This window comes from Scyliorhinus canicula, chromosome 15 (assembly GCF_902713615.1).
Source record: "Scyliorhinus canicula chromosome 15, sScyCan1.1, whole genome shotgun sequence".
Taxonomy (NCBI): Eukaryota; Metazoa; Chordata; class Chondrichthyes; order Carcharhiniformes; family Scyliorhinidae; genus Scyliorhinus; species Scyliorhinus canicula.
In genome coordinates this window covers 1502018-1522586 of record NC_052160.1, presented here as the reverse complement: position 1 = coordinate 1522586, position 20569 = coordinate 1502018, and the positions used below count along the sequence as shown (strand labels likewise).

Here is a 20569-nt window from a genome sequence, read left to right as displayed (position 1 = left end):
TCCATCTGCCATCTCTCTGCCCAAATCTCCAAACGATCTAAATCCTGCTGTATCCTCTGACAGTCCTCATCGCTATCCACAATTCCACCAACCTTTATGTCGTCTGCAGACTTACTAATCAGACCAGTTACATTTTCCTCCAAATCATTTATATCTACTACGAACAGCAAAGGTCCCAGCACTGATCCCTGCAGAACACCATGTTGAGTGGATTGCAAGTAGCTTACTGTGAAACTAACCGCAATGTTTATAAACATCTGGCTATGATTGGCATCTCTTGGACCACACCAAAGGCAGTTAAATGCTTTCTGAGGAGAAAAAGAGGACGTGAGAGCACCTAACATCATCATCCAAAAGGAGAATTCCGACCCCTGACTCCCCAAAGCCTACCCACAAACCACAACGTGCAAGTCAGGAATGTGATGGATTGCTCTCCACTTGCCTGGATGAGTGCAGCTCCAACAAGAGACTTAACACCATCCAGGACAGAGCCCACTTGATCAGAAACCCATCCACACACATTCACCGCCTCCACCACCAACGTACAGTGGCAGCCGTGTGTACCATCTCCAAGATGCCCTGCTGGAACCTACCAAAAGCTCCTTAGGGAGAGCCTTCCAAACCCACGGTCAGTACTATCCAGAAGGACAAGGGCAGCAGATACCTGGGAACACCATGACCTGAAGCTCTCCTCCAAATCACACACCATCCTGATTTGAAAATATATCAGCCGTTCCTTGGGTCAAAATCCTAGAATCCTCCCTTCCAGCACTGCGGGTGTACGGGCACCACATGGACTGCAGCAGTTCAAGAAGGCAGCTCACCACCACCTTCTCAAGGGCAATAAATACAGGCCTAGCCAGTGAAGCCCACATCCCTTAAATCAATAAAAACAAACACAGCAAATTCTCACAAGTTTTCCTATTGGTAAATGAGGAATAAGTATTGTCCAGACCACCTCACATAACTCCCTTGTTTTTCTACAAGAGACATAGACATAGAATTTACAGTGCAGAAGGAGGCCATTTGGCCCATCGAGTCTGCACCGGCTCTTGGAAAGAGCACCCTACCCAAGGTTAACACTGCCACCCTATCCCCATAACCCAGTAACCCCACCCAACACTAAGGGCAATTTTGGACATTAACAGCAATTTAGCATAGCCAATCCACCTAACCTGCACATCTTTGGACTGTGGGAGGAAACCGGAGCACCGGAGGAAAGCCACACACACACGGGGAGGATGTGCAGACTCCACACAGACAGTGACCCAAGCCGGAATCGAACCTGGGATCTGGAGCTATGAAGCAATTGTGCTATCCACAATGCTACCGTGCTGCCTTTCGCCAGAGAAGGCAGACAGGGCCTTGGTATAAAATTTAATGTAAATACATGAGGGGGAAACTCACAGGCGTGGGTGCGCTGCCAGCAGAGTGGAGGATCCCGCTAACAGAGAATTCCGTTGCTGAAGCCTGACAGTGCAGCATTCCCTCAGTACTGCACTGGAGTGTCAGCCCAGATTCTGTGCTCAAACCCTGGAGTGAGACCAGAATGCATAACCTTCTAACTTTGAGGCAAAAGTATGAACCACAGATGACAGAGAAAATTAATTAAATTAGTTCACAAACGTTGTCATTGAGCTGTACATAATTATCTAAATGTTATGTACTTTACAAAGCTGTGGCGACTTAAGTAGTAAAATATCTTTGGAAGAGTCAATATTAAGAGGATCAAATCATATAATTTTTTAGCATTTGTCCATGTTGTAGAATTCTATTTTCATTCATTTCATTGGCTTTTTTGAATGAGAAGATTTTATTTGTGTAAATAATACCACAAGAATTCAACTTTATTATTTTGGTACCTTCAGGAACCAAATTCACCATTGCCCCAGCGTTTTACGTCAAGTTCCACCCCCGCATGTTTCAAGGAGTGAAGTACTTCGATTAATTTCCTCTGCATCCAAAGTAATAGTTGCCACTGTAAGTACTCTTTGATTTGTGTTTTTATTTCCACACTGACATTTTTCAGATGACTTTCACTGTCAACGCTCTTTCCAAAAAAATACAAGCGGTTTGTCCATTTAACAAATTAGCTGGATATTTTCCAAAGACTACGATCTAGTTATATTAATGTTTTCTGCTGCAAAATTAAAGCTGTTATCATACAAATGATTTACATTTTCCCTACGTTCGGTGTTCAGAATACATCATTTGAACAAATTACGTAAGTGTGCAAATGGATCGCAGCTATTCAACTGATTTCAAAGCCTTAGTAAGAAATATATATATATATATTGTCAAAAAGATAATAGCATTTTTCTCCCAACAAGCTTGCAAAATGAAACAAGGCACATTACCTGAGGGATGATAGGTTGTTTCAGGAAGATTATCTCAGGGGAACAGCCCAAGATCAGTCAGAAATAGTCTTGTGTAGATGGGACCCTCTGAAAAGAAGGCCAAATGTTTCACTTCTGAAATGCCACTGCTGTGAGGCTGTTATTGTGCAGCGGTAATTCCTCCACTGAATGGCCTGCAGAAGCAGCGGGGGTATTTCAGCCATCATGGGTGCAGGGCTGTTCAATACATATTTGTAACAGGTCTGACCAACTGTGATAACCTTATGAGGACCATGGGGAATCGCTGATTGATCTCCCCGTGGGCTTCATAGAATACAAGTTCCCATGGTGAGTGGGCGGAGGTCTGCCCAGCTGGGGCGGTGTGGTAGCACAGTGGTTAGCACAGTTGCTTCACAGCTCCAAGATCCCAGGTTCGATTCCCGGCTTGGGTCACCGTGTATGCGGGGTCTGCACGTTCTCCCCGTGTCTGCGTGTGTTTCCTCCGGGTGCTCCGGTTTCCTCCCACAGTCCAAAGATATGCAGGTTAGGTGGATTGGCCATGTTAAGTTGCCCTGAGGGTCCAAAAAGGTTAGGTTGGATAGGGTGGAGGTGTGAGCTCACGTAGGATGCGCTTTCCAAGGGCTGGTGAATACTCGATGGGCTGAATGGCCTCCTTCTGCACAGTAAAATCTATGTTAACAGAAACTTTAAATGTAGCTCCTAGACCTGACCTGGCAGTTCGTGATAGTCCTGGACTGGGATGGTTGTTTTGTGAGCCGTGGTAGAGGCTTACTATTCAGATTAAAATAAACCAATTCGGCCATTCACTCCGCACATCCTGTAATTATTACCTTGGCGACGAGGATTAAGCACTGGATTCTGAGCAGCCTTTTCAAAACTCCACGATGACAACTCCGGTAAGAAACAAAGCAAAAAGAAGTCAGAAACTCCCTTGTTTAGAAGGCTCAAGCATTATGCGGACGTGGAGGACTGGCCTCAGTATGCCGAACACACGCGCTACTTCTTCCGCGCCAATGGCATAGAAGAGGATGACAGAGATAAAGTAATCCTTTTGACAGGATACGGGGCCCCAATGTTCAGCATTATTGAGAGTTTAACTTATCCTGCAGCCCCGACACTAAAATTTTCAACAGGCCTGTCATAGAACATAGAACAGTACAGCACAGAACAGGCCCTTCGGCCCTCAATGTTGTGCCGAGCCATATTCACCCTACTCAACCCACGTATCCACCCTATACCCGTAACCCAACAACCCCCCCCCCTTAACCTTACTTTTATTAGGACACTACGGGCAATTTAGCATGGCCAATCCACCTAACCCGCACATCTTTGGACTGTGGGAGGAAACCGGAGCACCCGGAGGAAACCCACGCACACAGAGGGAGGACGTGCAGACTCCACACAGACAGTGACCCAGCCGGGAATCGAACCTGGGACCCTGGAGCTGTGAAGCATTTATGCTAACCACCATGCTACCCTGCTGCCCTGTCGATCTAGTAAAGAACCGTTACCACCCAAAGCTGTCTGTAATCCTCCAGTGTTACCAAGCAATTCAACACGGCTGGGAGCACCCTGTGAAACCCATGATGGAATTCCTGGCTAGATTAAGGAATCTGGCCGAATTCTGCGAGTTTGGCCCGTCCCTGACCAAGTTGCGACATAACTGGCTATTGTGTGGGATTAATAATGTCCCAATACAAAGAAAATTGTTAGCAGAACACATTCTAGACCTCAAAAGTCTCGGGTTTGTGATGTTGATCCTCAATTACTGTTTTCCTCAGTTGGCCCGGGCTGTCCTGGCAGTTTGGGTGCGATGATGATTTTTGTCAGGATTCTTCATCAAGAGGAGACTCCCAAAAGACAGAAAAAGACCCAGATTTTCCAGGATCCTGCCATTGGCGTCAATCGACATGGGGTGGTGTGGTGCAGTGGGAACTGGTTAGAAGAGGTTTCCGGGTGTTAAGCGAAAGGCCATTTTCTCAAATACTTTGGAGAAGGAGTCGACAATGACTCAGTTTCTGAGTAAGCGCACACTCAAGCTTCATCACCCCGTGACAGCGGATGCGGCCATTTAAATCTCCATTGACTTTGACAGGACTGGAAAATCCCGTCCCATGGGCGGATTATCCTTTCCGGGGACTAAGTCCCCACGGCGGCGGGAAAACCGGCGGCAACCACTCCGGCGTCAACAGCCCCCCGAAAGTGCGGAATTCTCCGCACTTCTGGGGTCTAGCTGGACGGCGAGGGGTTGGCACCGCGCCAGCGGGAGGTGAAGGGACGGCCAAGTCCGCGCATGCGCCAAAGGGCCGGCATGATCCTGTGCATGCGTGGAACTGCTGGCAGGTTTTGGCGCATGCGCGGTGGGTTCTCTTCTCCGCAACGGACATGGCGGAGTCCTACAGGGGCCAGCGTTGAAGGAAGGAGTGCCCCCACGGCACAGGCCCGCCCGCAGATCGGTGGGCCCCGATAGCGGGCCAGATCAATGTGCCCCCCCCCCCCCCCGGGTTGGATCCTCCCGCGCGCCCCCGAGGACCGCCCCCACTAACTTACCTGCCAGGTCCCGCTAGTGGGACCATGCTTAACCCACGCCAGTGGGACTGGCCAAAAACGGACGGCCACTCGGCCCATCGGGGTCTGGAAAATTGCCGGGGTGGCCGCTGCCAACGCCCCCCGACTGACGTGGCGCGAACCCCACCCCCGCCCGAAAAATGGCACCGGAGAATACGGCAGCCGGCGGCGGGGTGGGAGTCGTGCCGCCCCCCGGGAATTCTGTGGTGCCTCACAATGTGGGGAAACCACACTGTGACTCTGAAGCAAGGTTCCTGGGCAAGGTGGAGGTGGTAGTAGAAGAGGATGCTTGCAATGATCTTCCATTTGACGGACAACAGAAAGACTCCTCTGTAGTATATTGCCATTTTACAGCCTCAAGACTATATAAAGCAAGTGGCAGCCAAATAAATATTTAGTTGAACTGAAGTAATGTCTTAAAGCACAATATCCATTTTACCATTAGCAAGATGCCGTAAAATGCAAAGAAACAAATGGGCAAATAATTTTTTTGGTGATCTTGGTTTAGGGTTAAATAGTGACCAGGACACCTGGAAACTCCTCTTTTTTTCTGGAAGTGCCATGTGATCTTTCACATCTGCTTCAGAAGGACTCCGTTTATCTAAGAGTGCAGCACTCCTTCTCAGTGCTCAAGTCTCTTGAGTGTGCCTGAAAACGACAAATCTCCTGACTTAGAGGTGATGCTAGCGCTGAACCAAGGTTGACAACATCCAAAATCACAAATCTTGCCTCGGTATGCCTCAGTGGATTTCAAGTCCAATTTAACATCTCCACATAACTATTTACTTGTGAGTGTGAGCATGGACAACAAGTAGAAAAGACCACGTTCTCTGTCTGTACCTGAAGAAGGAGCCGTGCTCCAAAAGCTGGTGTTTGAAACAAACCTGTTGGACTTTAACCTGGTGTTGTAAGACTTCTTACTGTGTACTTAAACTGGACACATTGAGAGGCCATAGCTGGAGTACTGTGTGCAATTCTGATCGCCACGTTATAGGAAGGATGTGATTGCACTGGGGAGGATGCAGAGGCGATGCATCAGGATGTTGCCTGGGATGGAACATTTAAGTTATGAAGAGCGGTTGGATAGGCTTGGGTTGTTTTCTCTGGAGCAGAGAAGACGAAGGGGTGATCTGATCGAGGTGGACAAGAGTATCAGGGGCATGGACAGGGTGGATAGGGAGCAGCTGTTTCCCTTTGTTGAAGGGTCAGTGACGAGAGGACACAAGTTCAAGGTGAGGGGTGGGAGGTTTAGGGGGGATTTGAGGAAAAACATTTTTACCCAGAGGGTGGTGACGATCTCACAGCAGTTCAGCAAGTATAACTGGATCTGCTGACTGTATTTCAAAGTGGATTGAGAGCTGAGATGATTTTGTTGTTTGAGTGGAAATAAAGATAGCAGTTAAGGGTTATTGTTTCACTGTATTGATCAGCATTGTTTAAGGGCTAATTGTAAACTATTTTATTCTGTGATATTAAAGATATTTTAATTCTGTGTTAGTAATAAAGTTTGTTTTAAAGTACCATATCGCTGAAATCACTCATGGAGTGAGGTAACCTTTCCTCACAGTCTTACAAAATTAAAATAAAGTATTGGGGTTTCTGGCCAGCGTCCCGGTCACAGTTGGGGTCTGATCCAGGATTGTAATATCAATTAATGTTTTCTCAGGGTGGTTCAGCAACTATAATTTCAGATTTCTTACGCAATTGGTTTCACAAATTAAAGTTTTAGATCAGGAAAGTATTTGAAATTGCAATTTAATCACCATTTTTCACTCCTAAATATTAGGAAATAACACCCCAAAGTGCAAACAAGAAACACAGATCAAAGGCTGGAATGGTGAGCATTTGGAAACTTTGTTTCTCTGCTAACTTTATATTGTAACTTTATTTACAAAATTATTTTGAGGACGTATTGGAACAGTTAGAAAAAGCTTTTAAAAGTAACTATGACTTTTTAATGATTTATCACAAAAAGATAAATAGATAAATGCATGAAATTCATCATACATATCTTTTATCATGAATTTAAATGCGGAAAGTTCTAAACCTGTATTATTTTGAAATATAGAAATAATATTGCATTATGAAAGGACAATGATAATTGTCAGGCAGGGAGGAAGTGGTCGAGCGAGGGAAACGTGGTTTACTAAAGTAGTTGAATCACTTGTCAAGAGGAAGAAGGAGGCTTATGTAAAGATGAGATGTGAAGGTTCAGTTAGGGCACTCGAGAGTTACAAGTTAGCTAGGAAGGACCTAAAGAGAGAACTAAGAAGAGCTAGGAGGGGACATGAGAAGTATTTGGCAGGTAGGATTAAGGATAACCCTTTCTATAGGTATGTCAGGAATAAAAGAATGACTAGGGTAAGAGTAGGGCCAGTCAAGGACAGTAGTGGGAAGTTGTGCGTGGAGCCTGAGGAGGTAGGAGAGGTGCTAAATGAATATTTTTCATCACTATTCATGCAAGAAAAAGACAATGTTGTCGAGGAGAATACTGAGTTACAGGCTACTAGACTAGAAGAGCTTGAGGTTCATCAGGAGGAGGTGTTAGCAATTCTGGAAAGTGTGAAAATAGATAAGTCCCCTGGGCCGGATGGGATTTATCCTAGGATTCTCTGGGAATCTAGGGAGGAGATTGCTGAGCCTTTGGCTTTGATCTTTATGTCGTCATTGTCTACGGGAATAGTGCCAGAAGACTGGAGGATAGCAAATGTTGTCCCCTTGTTCAAGAAGGGGAGTAGAGACAACCCTGGTAACTATAGACCAGTGAGCCTTACTTCTGTTGTGGGCAAAGTCTTGGAAAGGTTTATAAGAGATAGGATTTATAATCATCTAGAAAGGAATAATTTGATTTGGGATAGTCAACACGGTTTTGTGAAGGGTAGGTCGTGCCTCACAAACCTTATTGAGTTCTTTGAGAAGGTGACCAAACAGGTGGACGAGGCTAAAGCAGTTGATGTGCTGTATATGGATTTCAGTAAAGGTTCCCCACGGTAGGTTATTGCAGAAAATACAGAGGCATGGGATTCAGGGTGATTTAGCAGTTTGGATCAGAAATTGGCTAGCTGTAAGAAGACTGAGGGTGGTAGTTGATGGGAAATGTTCAGCCTGGAGTTCAGTTACTAGTGGTGTACCACAAGGATTTGTTTTGGGACCACTGCTGTTTGTCATTTTTATAAATGACCTGGAGGAGGGCGTAGAAGGATGGGTGAGCAAATTTGCAGATGACACTAAAGTCGGTGGAGTTGTGGACAGTGCGGAAGGATTTTGCTGGTTACAGAGGGACATAGATAAGCTGCAGAGCTGGGCTGAGAGGTGGCAAATGGAGTTTAATGCAGAAAAGTGTGAGATGATTCATTTTGGAAAGAGTACAGAGTACTGGGCTAATGGTAAGATTCTTGGTAGTGTGGATGAGCAGAGAGATCTCGGTGTCCATGTACATAGATCCCTGAAAGTTGACACCCAGGTTGATAGGGTTGTTAAGAAGGCCTATGGTGTGTTAGCTTTTATTGGTAGAGGGATTGAGTTTCAGAGCCATGAGGTCATGTTGCAGCTGTACAAAACTCTGGTGCGGCCGCATTTGGAGTACTGTGTGCAGTTCTGGTCGCCGCATTATGGGAAGGATGTGGAAACATTGGAAAGGATGCAGAGGGGATTTACCAGGATGTTGCCTGGTATGGAGGGAAGATCTTATGAGGAAAGGCTGAGGGACTTGAGGCTGTTTACGTTGGAGAGAAGAAGGTTACGAGGTGACTTAATTGAGGCATACAAGATGATCAGAGGATTAGATAGGGTGGACAGTGAGAGCCTTTTTCCTCGGATAGTGATGGCTAGCACAAGGGGACATAGCTTTAAATTGAGGGGAGATAGACCTATAACCTGTATATCACAGTTAATTTATGGTATCACATGAATGCAAAACACATTCAAATTCTTCTCTTCAGTATTTTAACATTATTTAACAACTTTTAAATGTGAGCCCATTTATTTTAAGTAGGTTCACAGCTCATGGTACCGGGGCTCCTTTAAGGAGCGAGGCCTCATGGTTCATGTGGCCAGCTCTGGGCCTGTTGCGTGTGAGCTCGCGAACCCTGCCCAATGGAGAAAATGCACAAGGCCCTGAGAGCGGGATCATGGGCTGAGTGGACCCTGAATCCAGAGAGTGGAGCCCCAGATAGTGACTCTCTGCCTGTCTATAGTTTACCTTTACTTGGTACCAATAAGCTCGAATCACCACATTGGCGACGAGTGTCAACTGGATCGATCGCAAGTGCTCAGTGGTTCAGAATTCGAGGAGGAAGGGAAGAGCCTCCAAAACGAACAGAGAAATGGGAAAGTGTTGATGGCATCACAAAACAGTGAGTGAAAAGTGCCCAATGATTGGGAAGCTTGCCCTATTTGACCACATTTGGAAACAAGTGGATGTATTAGCGAGAGGCAGGATGTTTTTGTGCAAGGGAGGTTGTGTCTCACTAACTTGATCAAGTTTTTTGAGGAAGTGACGTAGATGATTGATGCGGGGAGGGCGGTGGATGTTGTGTACATGGATTTCAGTAAAGTTTTTGACAAGCTCCCTCATGCCAGACTGGCACAAAAGGTGAAGTCATACGGGATCAGAAGTGAGCTGGCAAGATAGATACAGAACTGGCTTGGTCATAGAAGACTGAGGATAGCGGTGGAAGGGCGCTTTTCTGATTGGAAGGCTGTGACTAGTGGTGTTCTGCAGGGATCAGTGCTGGGACCTTTGTTGATCGTAGTACATGTAAATGATTTGGAGGAAAATGTAACTGGTCTGATTAGTAAGTTTGCGACTGATACAAAGATTGGTGGAGTTGCGGATAGTGAACAGGATTGTCAGAAGATCCAGCATCGGTTGGAGACTTGGGCGTTTAAATGGCAGATGGAGTTTAATCGGGAAATGTCAGATGGTGTATTTTGGTAGGTCTAATACAGGTGGGAATTATACAGTAAATGGCAGAACCTTTAGGAGTATTGACAGTAGAGAGATCTGGGCATTTAGGTCCACAGATTGGCACAGGCTTGGAGGACCGAAGAGCCTGTTCCTCTGCTGTACTGTTCTTTGTTCTTTTGACCAGGGGACCGAAGATTGGAGACAGTATATTGAGCAGCTCCATTACTTTTTTATAGCAAACAAAATAACGGAGAAGGATGAACAGAAGATTATCCTATTAACAGTTTGTGTGCCCCAAACCAACAACCTCATAAGTAATTTCATATTCCCAGAGGCTCCCGGCAGAAAGTCATTCAACCAGTTGGTGACGCTGGTCAGGGAGCATTTCAACCCCGGACCCTCAATCAGACTACAGCGATACAACTTTAACTTGGCTGTCAGGGCCTCCGTGTTTGTTGCCAGACTCCGCCAAATAGCCCAGCATTGTGAGTTCGGCACTGTGCTCACCGACATGCTGCGTGACCGTTTAGTACGCGGTATTAACAACATAAGTGTGCAGAAGAAGCTCCTGGCTGAAACGAAGACTACCCTAGACAGGACAATCAACATAGCTCAGGCAACCAAGAGTGCTGAGAGGTGGGTGTCAGAGCTTTGAAATGTGCAAGAGAGCGAAGTGAACCAGCTGTGGGGTGGTATGACTTCAAAGCATGCAACCAGGTCGACAGGCACAAGAGGAAGTTTAGCCACGACCCCAGGAACAGGATTGTAGACTGTGGTCAAAGAAGAAAATGGTTAGTCAGCCCAGAAGTCAAGATGATTGCTACTGATGTGGGGGAGACCATCCCCAAGAAGCTTGCAACTGCAGAGAGTTTATTTGCTTTTGGTGCAATAGGAAGGGCAATATCCAGGCACGCTGCCACCCCAGGCAGGGCACGCCAAGTCAAAAAAAAAAGCCATGACTCCAGTAAACAAGTGGAGAGGAATTCCGATGAAGAACCTGAAATGTACAGGTTAAACCTGGTGAAATTGATCAAACAGCCCCAATTGAGATAATCCTTATAGTAAATAGTAATTCGCTAAAGTTGGTGATTGACACTGGGACGTCAATGTTCAAATATCTTCGCGAAGGAGTTCACTGTTTGAGCTTACTGTGGTGAATGTAACATGATAATTCACACTATGTCTTTGTAAGCGCCGTAGCATTATCCGACCACTAGGGGGAGTAGCTCTGGGAATGCTCAGGAGCTTGTACAGGGCTCCACCCTTGGCTCCGCCCATGACTCCTCCCCCTAGTGCTGTTGTATAAATACCCTTAGAACATAGAACAGTACAGCACAGAACAGGCCCTTCGGCCCTCGATGTTGTGCCGAGCCATGATCACCCTACTCAAACCCACGTATCCACCCTATACCCGTAACCCAACAACCCCCCCCCCCCCCCCCCCCCCCCCCTTAACCTTACTTTTTAGGACACTACGGGCAATTTAGCATGGCCAATCCACCTAACCCGCACATCTTTGGACTGTGGGAGGAAACCGGAGCACCCGGAGGAAACCCACGCACACAGGGGGAGGACGTGCAGACTCCGCACAGACAGTGACCCAGCCGGGAACCGAACCTGGGACCCTGGAGCTGTGAAGCATTTATGCTAACCACCATGCTACCGTGCTGCCCGGCACGGCAGGCACGGACTCTACCCTTGTCCAGAGTCAGCCTGCAGTTCACTGAGAGTTTATCAACGGGTAACAGGCTGGCTCTGTAGTAAGTCGATTAAAGCCTAGATTCATATCGGAAACACGTGTTGGGTGAATTGATGGTTCCATCAATTTAATCGACTTAAGAACAGTCAAGATCGATCATGGAATCAGCCCTCAAGCCTGGACGCCTGGAACTCGGCCCGCAGGATGCAGAGGCTAAAGAAATCTTCTCCCACTGGCTGCGGTGCTTTAAGGCCTACCTGGCAGAAGCGAGCACAGCCGAAATGACAGAGGAACAGAAGTTAAGTCTACTGCACGCGAGGGTGAGCCACAGAATCTATACGCAACTAAACTCGGCCGGTTCATATACTGCAGCGCTAGCAGTACTCGATAAGATATATGTAAGGCTCATTAGCGAAGTTTACGCACGCCATGTGTTCACGACTCGCCGCCAGCGGCCTAAAGAATCACTCACCGCATTTCTAAGGGAACTCAATAATTTGTCCAATGACTGTAATTATCAAGCGGTTACCGCGGCTGAACACAGGGAATTGGCGGTACGCGATGTTTTTGTAGCGGGCCTCAGGTCTAACTATGTGCGCCAACGACTGCTGGAAAAGGGGGCCCAAGACTTAGAAACGACTGTGGAAGCTGCGACCACGGTGGAGGTCTCCTTCCGTAGCCTTAACTCGTTCCCCGCGGACCCCGCGACCCAATCATGGACCCCCGACCAGCGACTCCCCCAGGCCTGTGCTACGCGGCCGCCCACCCACCATGCTGCCCCAGCCAGCCACTATGCTGCTCCAGCCAGCCACTATGCTCCAGCCTGCCATTTCTGCGGCCAGAATCAGCACCCGCGGCAGCAGTGCCCGGCCCGCAACGCAACCTGCAGCAACTGCGGGCGGAAAGGCCATTACGCAAGAGTGTGCCTCGCTAAAAGGGCCCCAGCTTCCAACTCCCCAGCGACTCGCAGTAATCGGTCCCCTCACCCGTAGGCTCACGGGGCCCGAAACGCTGCGGCCTATGCCCCGACTCCGCCCCCTCCAGCCACGTGCGATCCATGGGGGACGCCATCTTGGCAAACCTCCACCACGCGGCCGGCCACGTGCAACTCATGGGGGCTGCCATCTTGGACGCCATCTTCCTCGCCGCCCGCCACGTGCGATCCACGGGACCGACCTGAATCTCTGTGCTCGGACAGCTCATCGGAAGAATACGACTATGAACTCAGAGGGCAGTCATCACGGGGCCACTCCAGCACAGCTGATCGAGCCGCCGACTACCCGCAACTCAGCGCAGTCACTCTGGACCAATCACGCCCGAAGCATCTGCGAAATTCGATGGCAGAGGTCCAAATCAACGGGTACAAAACGCCATGCCTCTTCGACTCTGGGAGCACTGAGAGCTTCATACATCCAGACCTGGTAAGACGCTGTTCGCTCCCCGTTTTCCCCGCGCAGCAAACTATCTCGCTCGCTTCAGGCTCCCACTCGGTCCAGATCCAGGGGCGCACCGCCGCGACATTCACAATCCGAGGCGCTAGCTACTCAAAATTCAAACTCTACATTTTGCCCGACCTCTGCGCCCCACTCTTATTAGGCCTAGACTTCCAATGCAATCTCAAGAGCCTCACCTTCAGCTTCGGTGGGCCCCTGCCCCCACTCACTATCTGCAGCCTCGCTACGCTGCGAATCCCCCCCCCCCTCCTCTCTTCGCCATTCTCACAAAGGACTGTAAACCCACAGCCACTCGTAGCAGGCGGTATAGCCTGCAGGATAGGGTATTTGCCAGAGCAGAGGTCCGAAGGCTACTCAGTGAGGGGGTTATAGAGGCCAGCAATAGTCAACTATAGTCAGACCATAAATCGCTTTACGCTCCTCGACGCGTATCTCCTCCCCAGGATTGCAGACATGGTAAACCAGATCGCCCAGTACCGGCTCTTTTCCACGGTGGATCTGAAGTCTGCATACCACCAGTTCCCAATCCGCCCGGAGGACCGCCACTACACAGCATTCGAGGCCGATGGCCGCCTCTTCCATTTCCTCCGGGTCCCTTTTGGCGTCACTAATGGGGTCTCGGTGTTCCAACGAGCAATGGACCGAATGGTGGACCAGTACGGGCTGCGGGCCACGTTTCCGTACTTGGACAATGTCACCATCTGCGGATATGACCAGCAGGACCATGACGCCAACCTCCACCGTTTTCTCCAGACGGCACAGAAACTGAATCTCCCGTATAACAAGGAGAAATGCGTTTTCCGCACAACCAGACTAGCCATCCTCGGCTATGTCGTGGAAAACGGAGTCCTGGGCCCAGACCCGGACCGTATGCGCCCCCTCTTAGAACTCCCCTCCCCCATTGCCCCAAGGCCCTCAAACGGTGCTTGGGCTTCTTTTCCTACTACGCCCAGTGGGTCCCTCAATATGCGGACAAAGCCCGCCCACTCTTTAGGGCCACACGATTTCCCCTGTCAGCCGAGGCACGCCAGGCCTTCGACGGCATCAAGGAGGACATCGCCAAAGCGGCCATGCGGGCGGTGGATGAATCCACTCCATTTCAGGTAGAGAGCGACGCCTCAGAGGTAGCTCTTGCAGCCACGTTAAATCAGGCAGGAAGGCCAGTTGCATTTTTCTCCTGAACCCTCTCCACTTCAGAACTCCGACGCTCCTCAGTCGAGAAAGAAGCACAAGCCATTGTGGAGGCTATCCGTTACTGGAGGCACTACCTCGCAGGTAGGAGGTTCACCCTCATCACCGACCAAAGATCGGTTGCCTTCATGTTCGACAACTCGCAAAGGGGCAAAATTAAAAACGACAAAATTCTGAGGTGGAGGATCGAACTCTCCACCTACAATTACGACATTAAGTATCGACCCGGGACCAATTGAAAGTCATCCACAATGACCTCTGCCACCCAGGGGTCACCTGGCTCGCCCACTACATCAGGGCCCGAAACCTGCCTTTCTCCAACGAGGCGGTAAAAGCGGTCACCAGGGACTGCCCGATCTGCGCGGAGTGCAAACTGCACTTCTATAGACCAGACAGGGCCCACCTGGTCAAGGCTTCTAGGCCCTTTGAACGCCTCGTGATTGATTTCAAAGGGCCACTCCCCTCAACTAACAAGAACGTTTACTTTCTAAACGTCGTAGACGAGTTCTCCCGTTTCCCATTCGCTATCCCGTGCCCCGACATGACCTCCCACACAGTCATTAGGGCCCTGCATAGCATCTTCACCCTGTTTGGTTTCCCCAGCTACATACACAGCGACCGGGGTTCGTCCTTCATGAGCGACGAGCTGCGTCAGTACCTGCTCGACAAGGACATCGCCTCGAGCAGGACTACCAGCTACAACCCCAGGGGGAATGGGCAGGTGGAGAGGGAGAACGCGACGGTCTGGAAGACCGTCCTACTGACCGTCAGGTCTAGAAAACTCCAAGTCTCCCAGTGGCAGGAAGTCCTCCCAGACGCGCTCCACGCTATTAGGTCCCTTTTGTGCACAGCGACCAATCAGACCCCTCACGAGAGGCTCTGCATTTTTTCCAGGGGCACTACCACGGGGGTCTCACTTCCGGCATGGCTGAGGACACCGGGCCCCGTACTTCTGAGGAAACACGTCAGGGCACACAAAACCGACCCCCTCGTTGAGAGGGTGCGCCTGCTCCACTCGAACCCCCAGTACGCATTCGTCGAGTTCCCTGACGGCCGTCAGGACACGGTATCCCTCCGGGATCTGGCACCCGCCGGATCCAGCGACCCCTCTATCCCCACAGAAGGACCTCTCACCCTACACCCCATGCTGCCGCCCCCTCGCGCTCCCGAGCCCGCGAGCTCACTCCACCAGTTCCGCGCACCCGCGCCGGCCAGCCCCCAGCGCCCCCAGTCCCCGGTCGAACCAGGAGAGTATGAAGCTCGGATACAACCCTCCCTGGAGTCCGCCATCGTACCCCAGCACACAACACCCATCCAGCCACCGCAAGAGGCTGCAACCCCGGTGCTCCGCAGATCACAGCGGACAATTCGACCACCGGACAGACTGACGTTGTAGACCACCACCCCCCGCCGGACTTGATTTTTTTTTTTGCAGGGGGAGAATGTGGTGAATGTAACATGATAATTCACACTATGTCTTTGTAAGCGCAGTAGTGTTATCCGACCACTAGGGGGAGTAGCTCTGGCAATGCTCAGGAGCTTGTACAGGGCTCCACCCTTGGCTCCGCCCACGACTCCTCCCCCTAGTGCTGTTGTATAAATACCCTTGTCCAGAGTCAGCCTGCAGTTCACTGAGAGTTCATCAACGGGTAACAGGCTGGCTCTGTAGTAAGTCGATTAAAGCCTAGATCCATACCGGAAACACGTGTCTGGTGAATTGATGGTTCCATCACTTACGTACCAAGTTGGCAACATAAAATAGAGGAAACCATGAAAGTTTTGGGATCACCATGACACCAATGATATATCAGCACAGGACGCCCAGCTACCTATGATCATTGTTGAGGGACATCGGCCAAGTCTCACAGGACGAGACATACAGTGCCAAATCAAGTTGAACTGGTTGGAGATTTTCAAAATTTCCAAGAATGTTTTCCTTGAAATCTTATGTAAATGTGAAGATGTATTCCAGAACGAGTTGGGCCAAATAAGGGAGTAAATGACAAGATTTACATCAACCCAGATTCCACACCAAAGTTTTTCAGGGCGAGACCTGTTCCTTATGCATTGCACCAAAAAGTGGCAGCCGAACCTAAACACCTGGAAAAATTGGGAATTATCCAACCTTTACTTGTTCCCAATAAACATTTTTTCTGTTCTACTGGAAATCTTCCGAGTACTCCCTCCAGCCACCACAATTTCTGATCAGAGATGAATTTAACAAGAACGCAGTAAACAGTCATGCAATGATAATCTAATAACTAGCTGTGCATTTTTAAATGCTCATATTTATAAACTTAGATTGATATAAAGAGCTTTGCACTCAGCCAGTTTGTTTTGTAGATGGTTGAATAACCTGGAGCCAAGGTTTTCCTGACTGAACAGGGGGTGAACCCTCCGTTTGGGAGACTATGAGCTGAATTCTCCGCTGTCGGGATTCTCCGTCCCACACGCCGGCGGGATGCTCCGTTTTGCCGGCAGCCCGGGGTTTTCCCGACAGCGTGGGGCTGCCCCACAATGGGAAACCCCATTGACCAGCCGGCGAAACGGAGGATCCCAACGGCGTGTGGGACGGAGAATCCCGCTCAATCCCTCGCTGGAGTGGAATCGCTTCTGGTTTGCACTGATGCTAGGAGTAGCAACCAGAAATTATTCCCTCTCCCTTGCCGTACAAACCTATGCATGGTGGGGGGATGTGGGGGTGGGGGAACGGGTGGGGCTGGGAGGTGGGGGGGAAGGAAGGTAGGGTAAGGGCGGGAGGTGGGGGGGGCGGGGAGGTGGGGGGGGAGGGAGGTAGGGGACGGGGAGGAGGTGGGGGGGCATGGGGAGGGCCAGGGAGGGAGGGGCACATGGGACTCTGTTCCAAATCCCGCTATCAGGCTGCTATTTTAAACGAGCAGCCCGATAGCAAGGTCTGGCGACTGACCCCAATTCCCCAGAAATGTAAATCCTGCCCCCCCCCCCCCCCCCCCGTAACCTGACAAGTAAGGGCATCACATCCTCCCCTCCCCTACCACAGGACATTCTGGGTCATTCCCCCCTCTCCGCACCACAGAATGCACGCATGTGGATGACCAGATCCCCCTACGGGACACCCCAATCAGATAGTCCCTCATATCAGATATCCCCATATCAGAGACGCTGCCTGTACAGAGACCCCCCTCCGACCGATACCCTCCCATATCACACTCCCCAATATCAGAGACCCCCACCATATTAAAGACTCTCCCACCAGAGACCCCCACGAGACCCCCATATCAAGGACCCCCATATCAGGAGACCCCCATTTGAGACCTCCACCCATATCAGAAGCCAACGTTTCTCTCCCCCCTCCCCCCCTCCTCCTCATTAGTCACCCTGTCTGGAAGCTAAAGAGCATTCCAGGCAGAAACAGTGAAAAAGCAATATACCACAATGTTTATAAATATCCAGGAGTTGAGTGCTTTCACTTCCTATTTTACTCAGCAGAAAGCACTTAACTGGTTTTGATGTGGCCAGGATCTGTAAAATGTCGCTAGATGTTTCTAAACACTGCAGTTAGATTCACAGCAGGGTACTTAAGATGCATTCAAGCATGAAGGGAATGAAAATAAACAATCCAGACACCTGACTGTCTGGACGCTATTACCCTGTCAATTACATCCGACTAAAAAATATTTTTATTTGAAAGTGAATAGAAGCCTTGCAGATAAAAGGATCTGAGGGGGTTTAAAGCCTTGTCATCTATTTTGACTTTCTAACAGCTGTTGCTTTCTAGACATCTGTCTGAGGCAGCAGGTGTAAGGGACAGGTAAGGGATAAGACAGTGATTTTTCACTGTTTCCACCTGGGCTGCTCTTCCAGACAGGTGTGACTGATGGGGGGGGGGTGAGGGGTTCTAATGGGAGTCTTGTGTGTTCAGGATTTGCGTTGTCAGGGGAGGGGTCCCTCCGATGGACTTTGGTGGGACCTACCTTAAATACTTAACCCCTTGATCCACTGCATCAGGTCCACGCTGGCAGATACATGTACCAATGCACGTCTGCGGGACTCCTGGAAGAGGAGGCCGGAGCATCACGGATAAATGGAAAATCCGGTGTCCAGCCTGTTAATAGGATGCAAATGAGTTCAAGTAACCCATTTTTACCTACCCGCTGGCACGCGGTGTGAACCTCGATGCCAATGCCAGCGGGCGACCGGAGCGGTTCACCAACACAAGATTCCTACCACTTTGGGAACTCCACTACCAGCAGCTGACGACGGAGAATTCTCCTCTCCCCCACCCCGGGTCAAGATCAGAAGTGCTGTTTGGACATTGATTGCCAGATACTTTCATATTATTCTTTTTGACTGATGCCAATGTACCAATGTATCCTGGCAAATCTTTATTTTGTAAAAAGTGACCTACTACTCACATTAAACTAGTTCTCCTGTAATTGCCTCAATCATTCTCCCTTTTCTGCACTTTGTGTAATATTTACAATTCTCTAGTCCTGTGGCACCACCTCTGCATCTAAGGAGGATTGAAAAATGGTCACGATTTCTATCCTTGTTTCCTATAGAAACCTAGGACCGGGTGGCTTAGTACTGTCAACCTTTCCTATACCCTCTCTTTATCTAATTTCATTTAATCCCGTATCCTAGCATTGCCCCATTCGACATCGATCTTCCAGGCACTTTGCATCAGGGGACTCGGTGTTTGTTCGAAACTTCGCCAACAAAGCCCAGGGTCTCCGGTTATCCTACCCCAGACAGGGCCGGTTTCTTACGAAGTGCAAGCCCAGGATTGGATTACGCAAAAGTGTCTTGAACACATTCGGTCCAAGCGACCGCTTCTTTGGAAAATTCCTCATCCTCGGAAACTTTTTCTAAAATCGCATCTGCTGCCTGATCAGGCCACATCGGAGCCACAAGGAGGCCAAGACGCTGAGAGGTCTGATTTTGTCGACTCTGTGTGGATTCTTCGTGGCCTTCATTAAACACCCATTTAACATTAGTCTCACAAGCAATACCTGTACCGACCAGTATGCTAATAAACAGCAAAGAAACTTGTGTATACCTTGCTGAAGGCCACAGGTAAAATGTAGATCACAATGAGCAAAATAAATGTATACTTGCTGTCCTTTGCAATTTGAGATACAATGCTATTGGTACAAACATTGCTATTAAAATAACAATGAGACTAAATGGATTGATCATTATTGATGTGTACATGTCACAGTAACTTCAGGTATGGGTAGTTGTTCAATTAAACACACACACTCACTGGCACTAAAAAGTTACTATTCCAAATGTGGAGCCTTATGCGTTCAGCTTTTCATTGTTGGAGGTTTAAAAATGCTTTCTTTCCTTTTACTTTTTTGCTCTTAAGAAAATATTTCTTTCCCTCTATTTCTCTTTCTCTCCCTGATTTGACATTGACCTTTCCAATTTGTACTTTACTACATAGATTCCAGATACCCTAAGGGTGTTGCATCATTTCCGTCACACAATCTCAGCAACTTGCAGGGCAAAATATCAGCACCGTTAAACAGACCAATGAAAATCTAACAAACAACCATTTGTTAGTCTGCCACAGGAAATTCTTTAGACCAGGGGTGGGCAAACTACGGCCCGTGGGCCGCATGCGGCCCGCCAAAGGTCTTTATGCGGCCCACCAAGGTCAAGTCATAAAAAACATTTTTTTTTTTAATTTAAAAAAAAAAAAAAATTTTTTAAATTAAAAAAAATTTTTTTTTTTAAAATAAGGTTAATGGGGGGGGGGGGGCTGTTGGGTTACTTACTGGTATAGGGTGGATATGTTGACTTGAGTAGGGTGATCATTGCTCGGCACAACATCGAGGGCCGAAGGGCCAACTGTTCTATGTTCTATGTTCTATATGAGGCGCCCAGAATCATAACCGGGTGAAGATCCATTTTTGAAAAGTAGAGAAAAAGAGGGCTAAAGGCAGGATGCCGCCGGGGGAAGCGCTGAGGTATATGCCGCACGCTAATTGGTTACAACCGGGACTATTAATTTACTATGCGGCCCTTTAAAATTGTGAATTTCTGAATGTGGCCCTTGCACGGAAAAGTTTGCCCACCCCTGCTTTAGACCGATACATTTTCAAAACTAGCACTCGCTATGGTTGCATACTGTCCAGGGTTGGCCTGGAGCTGACAGAAATTGAAGGCCCATCTCCAGCACACTGCGGTGTGCAATCCTGCAGAAAAACCATTGGGACATTAAAAAATACTTTTTTATGTAATTTCCTTTGAACATTTCTCTGTTTGTCTGAGAGTCGAGCATCATCCAATTGGGTAATGAGCCTTTTTTTCTAATTGACAATTAATTGGAAGGCAGTACGTCACAAGGATGGATGTGTTGGTCGACCAATGGCCGAATTGCTGATTGCTCCATACCTGGATTTAC

The 20569-nt window shown here is 48.7% G+C and overlaps 1 protein-coding gene across 4 annotated transcripts in view; it reads left to right on the top strand.

Moving 5' to 3' along the window:
- The window catches only part of LOC119978605, an 84863-nt gene that overhangs the window by 23056 nt on the left and 41238 nt on the right, over positions 1–20569 (top strand). For 3 of the 4 annotated variants that reach the window (XM_038820371.1, XM_038820372.1, XM_038820373.1), the window contains 2 exons: positions 1869–1980; positions 6712–6762. In XM_038820371.1, the coding sequence (XP_038676299.1) occupies positions 1869–1980; positions 6712–6762 (163 nt within the window). The remainder of the gene's footprint in view (positions 1–1868; positions 1981–6711; positions 6763–20569) is intronic. The other variant, XM_038820374.1, reaches the window with a different exon arrangement.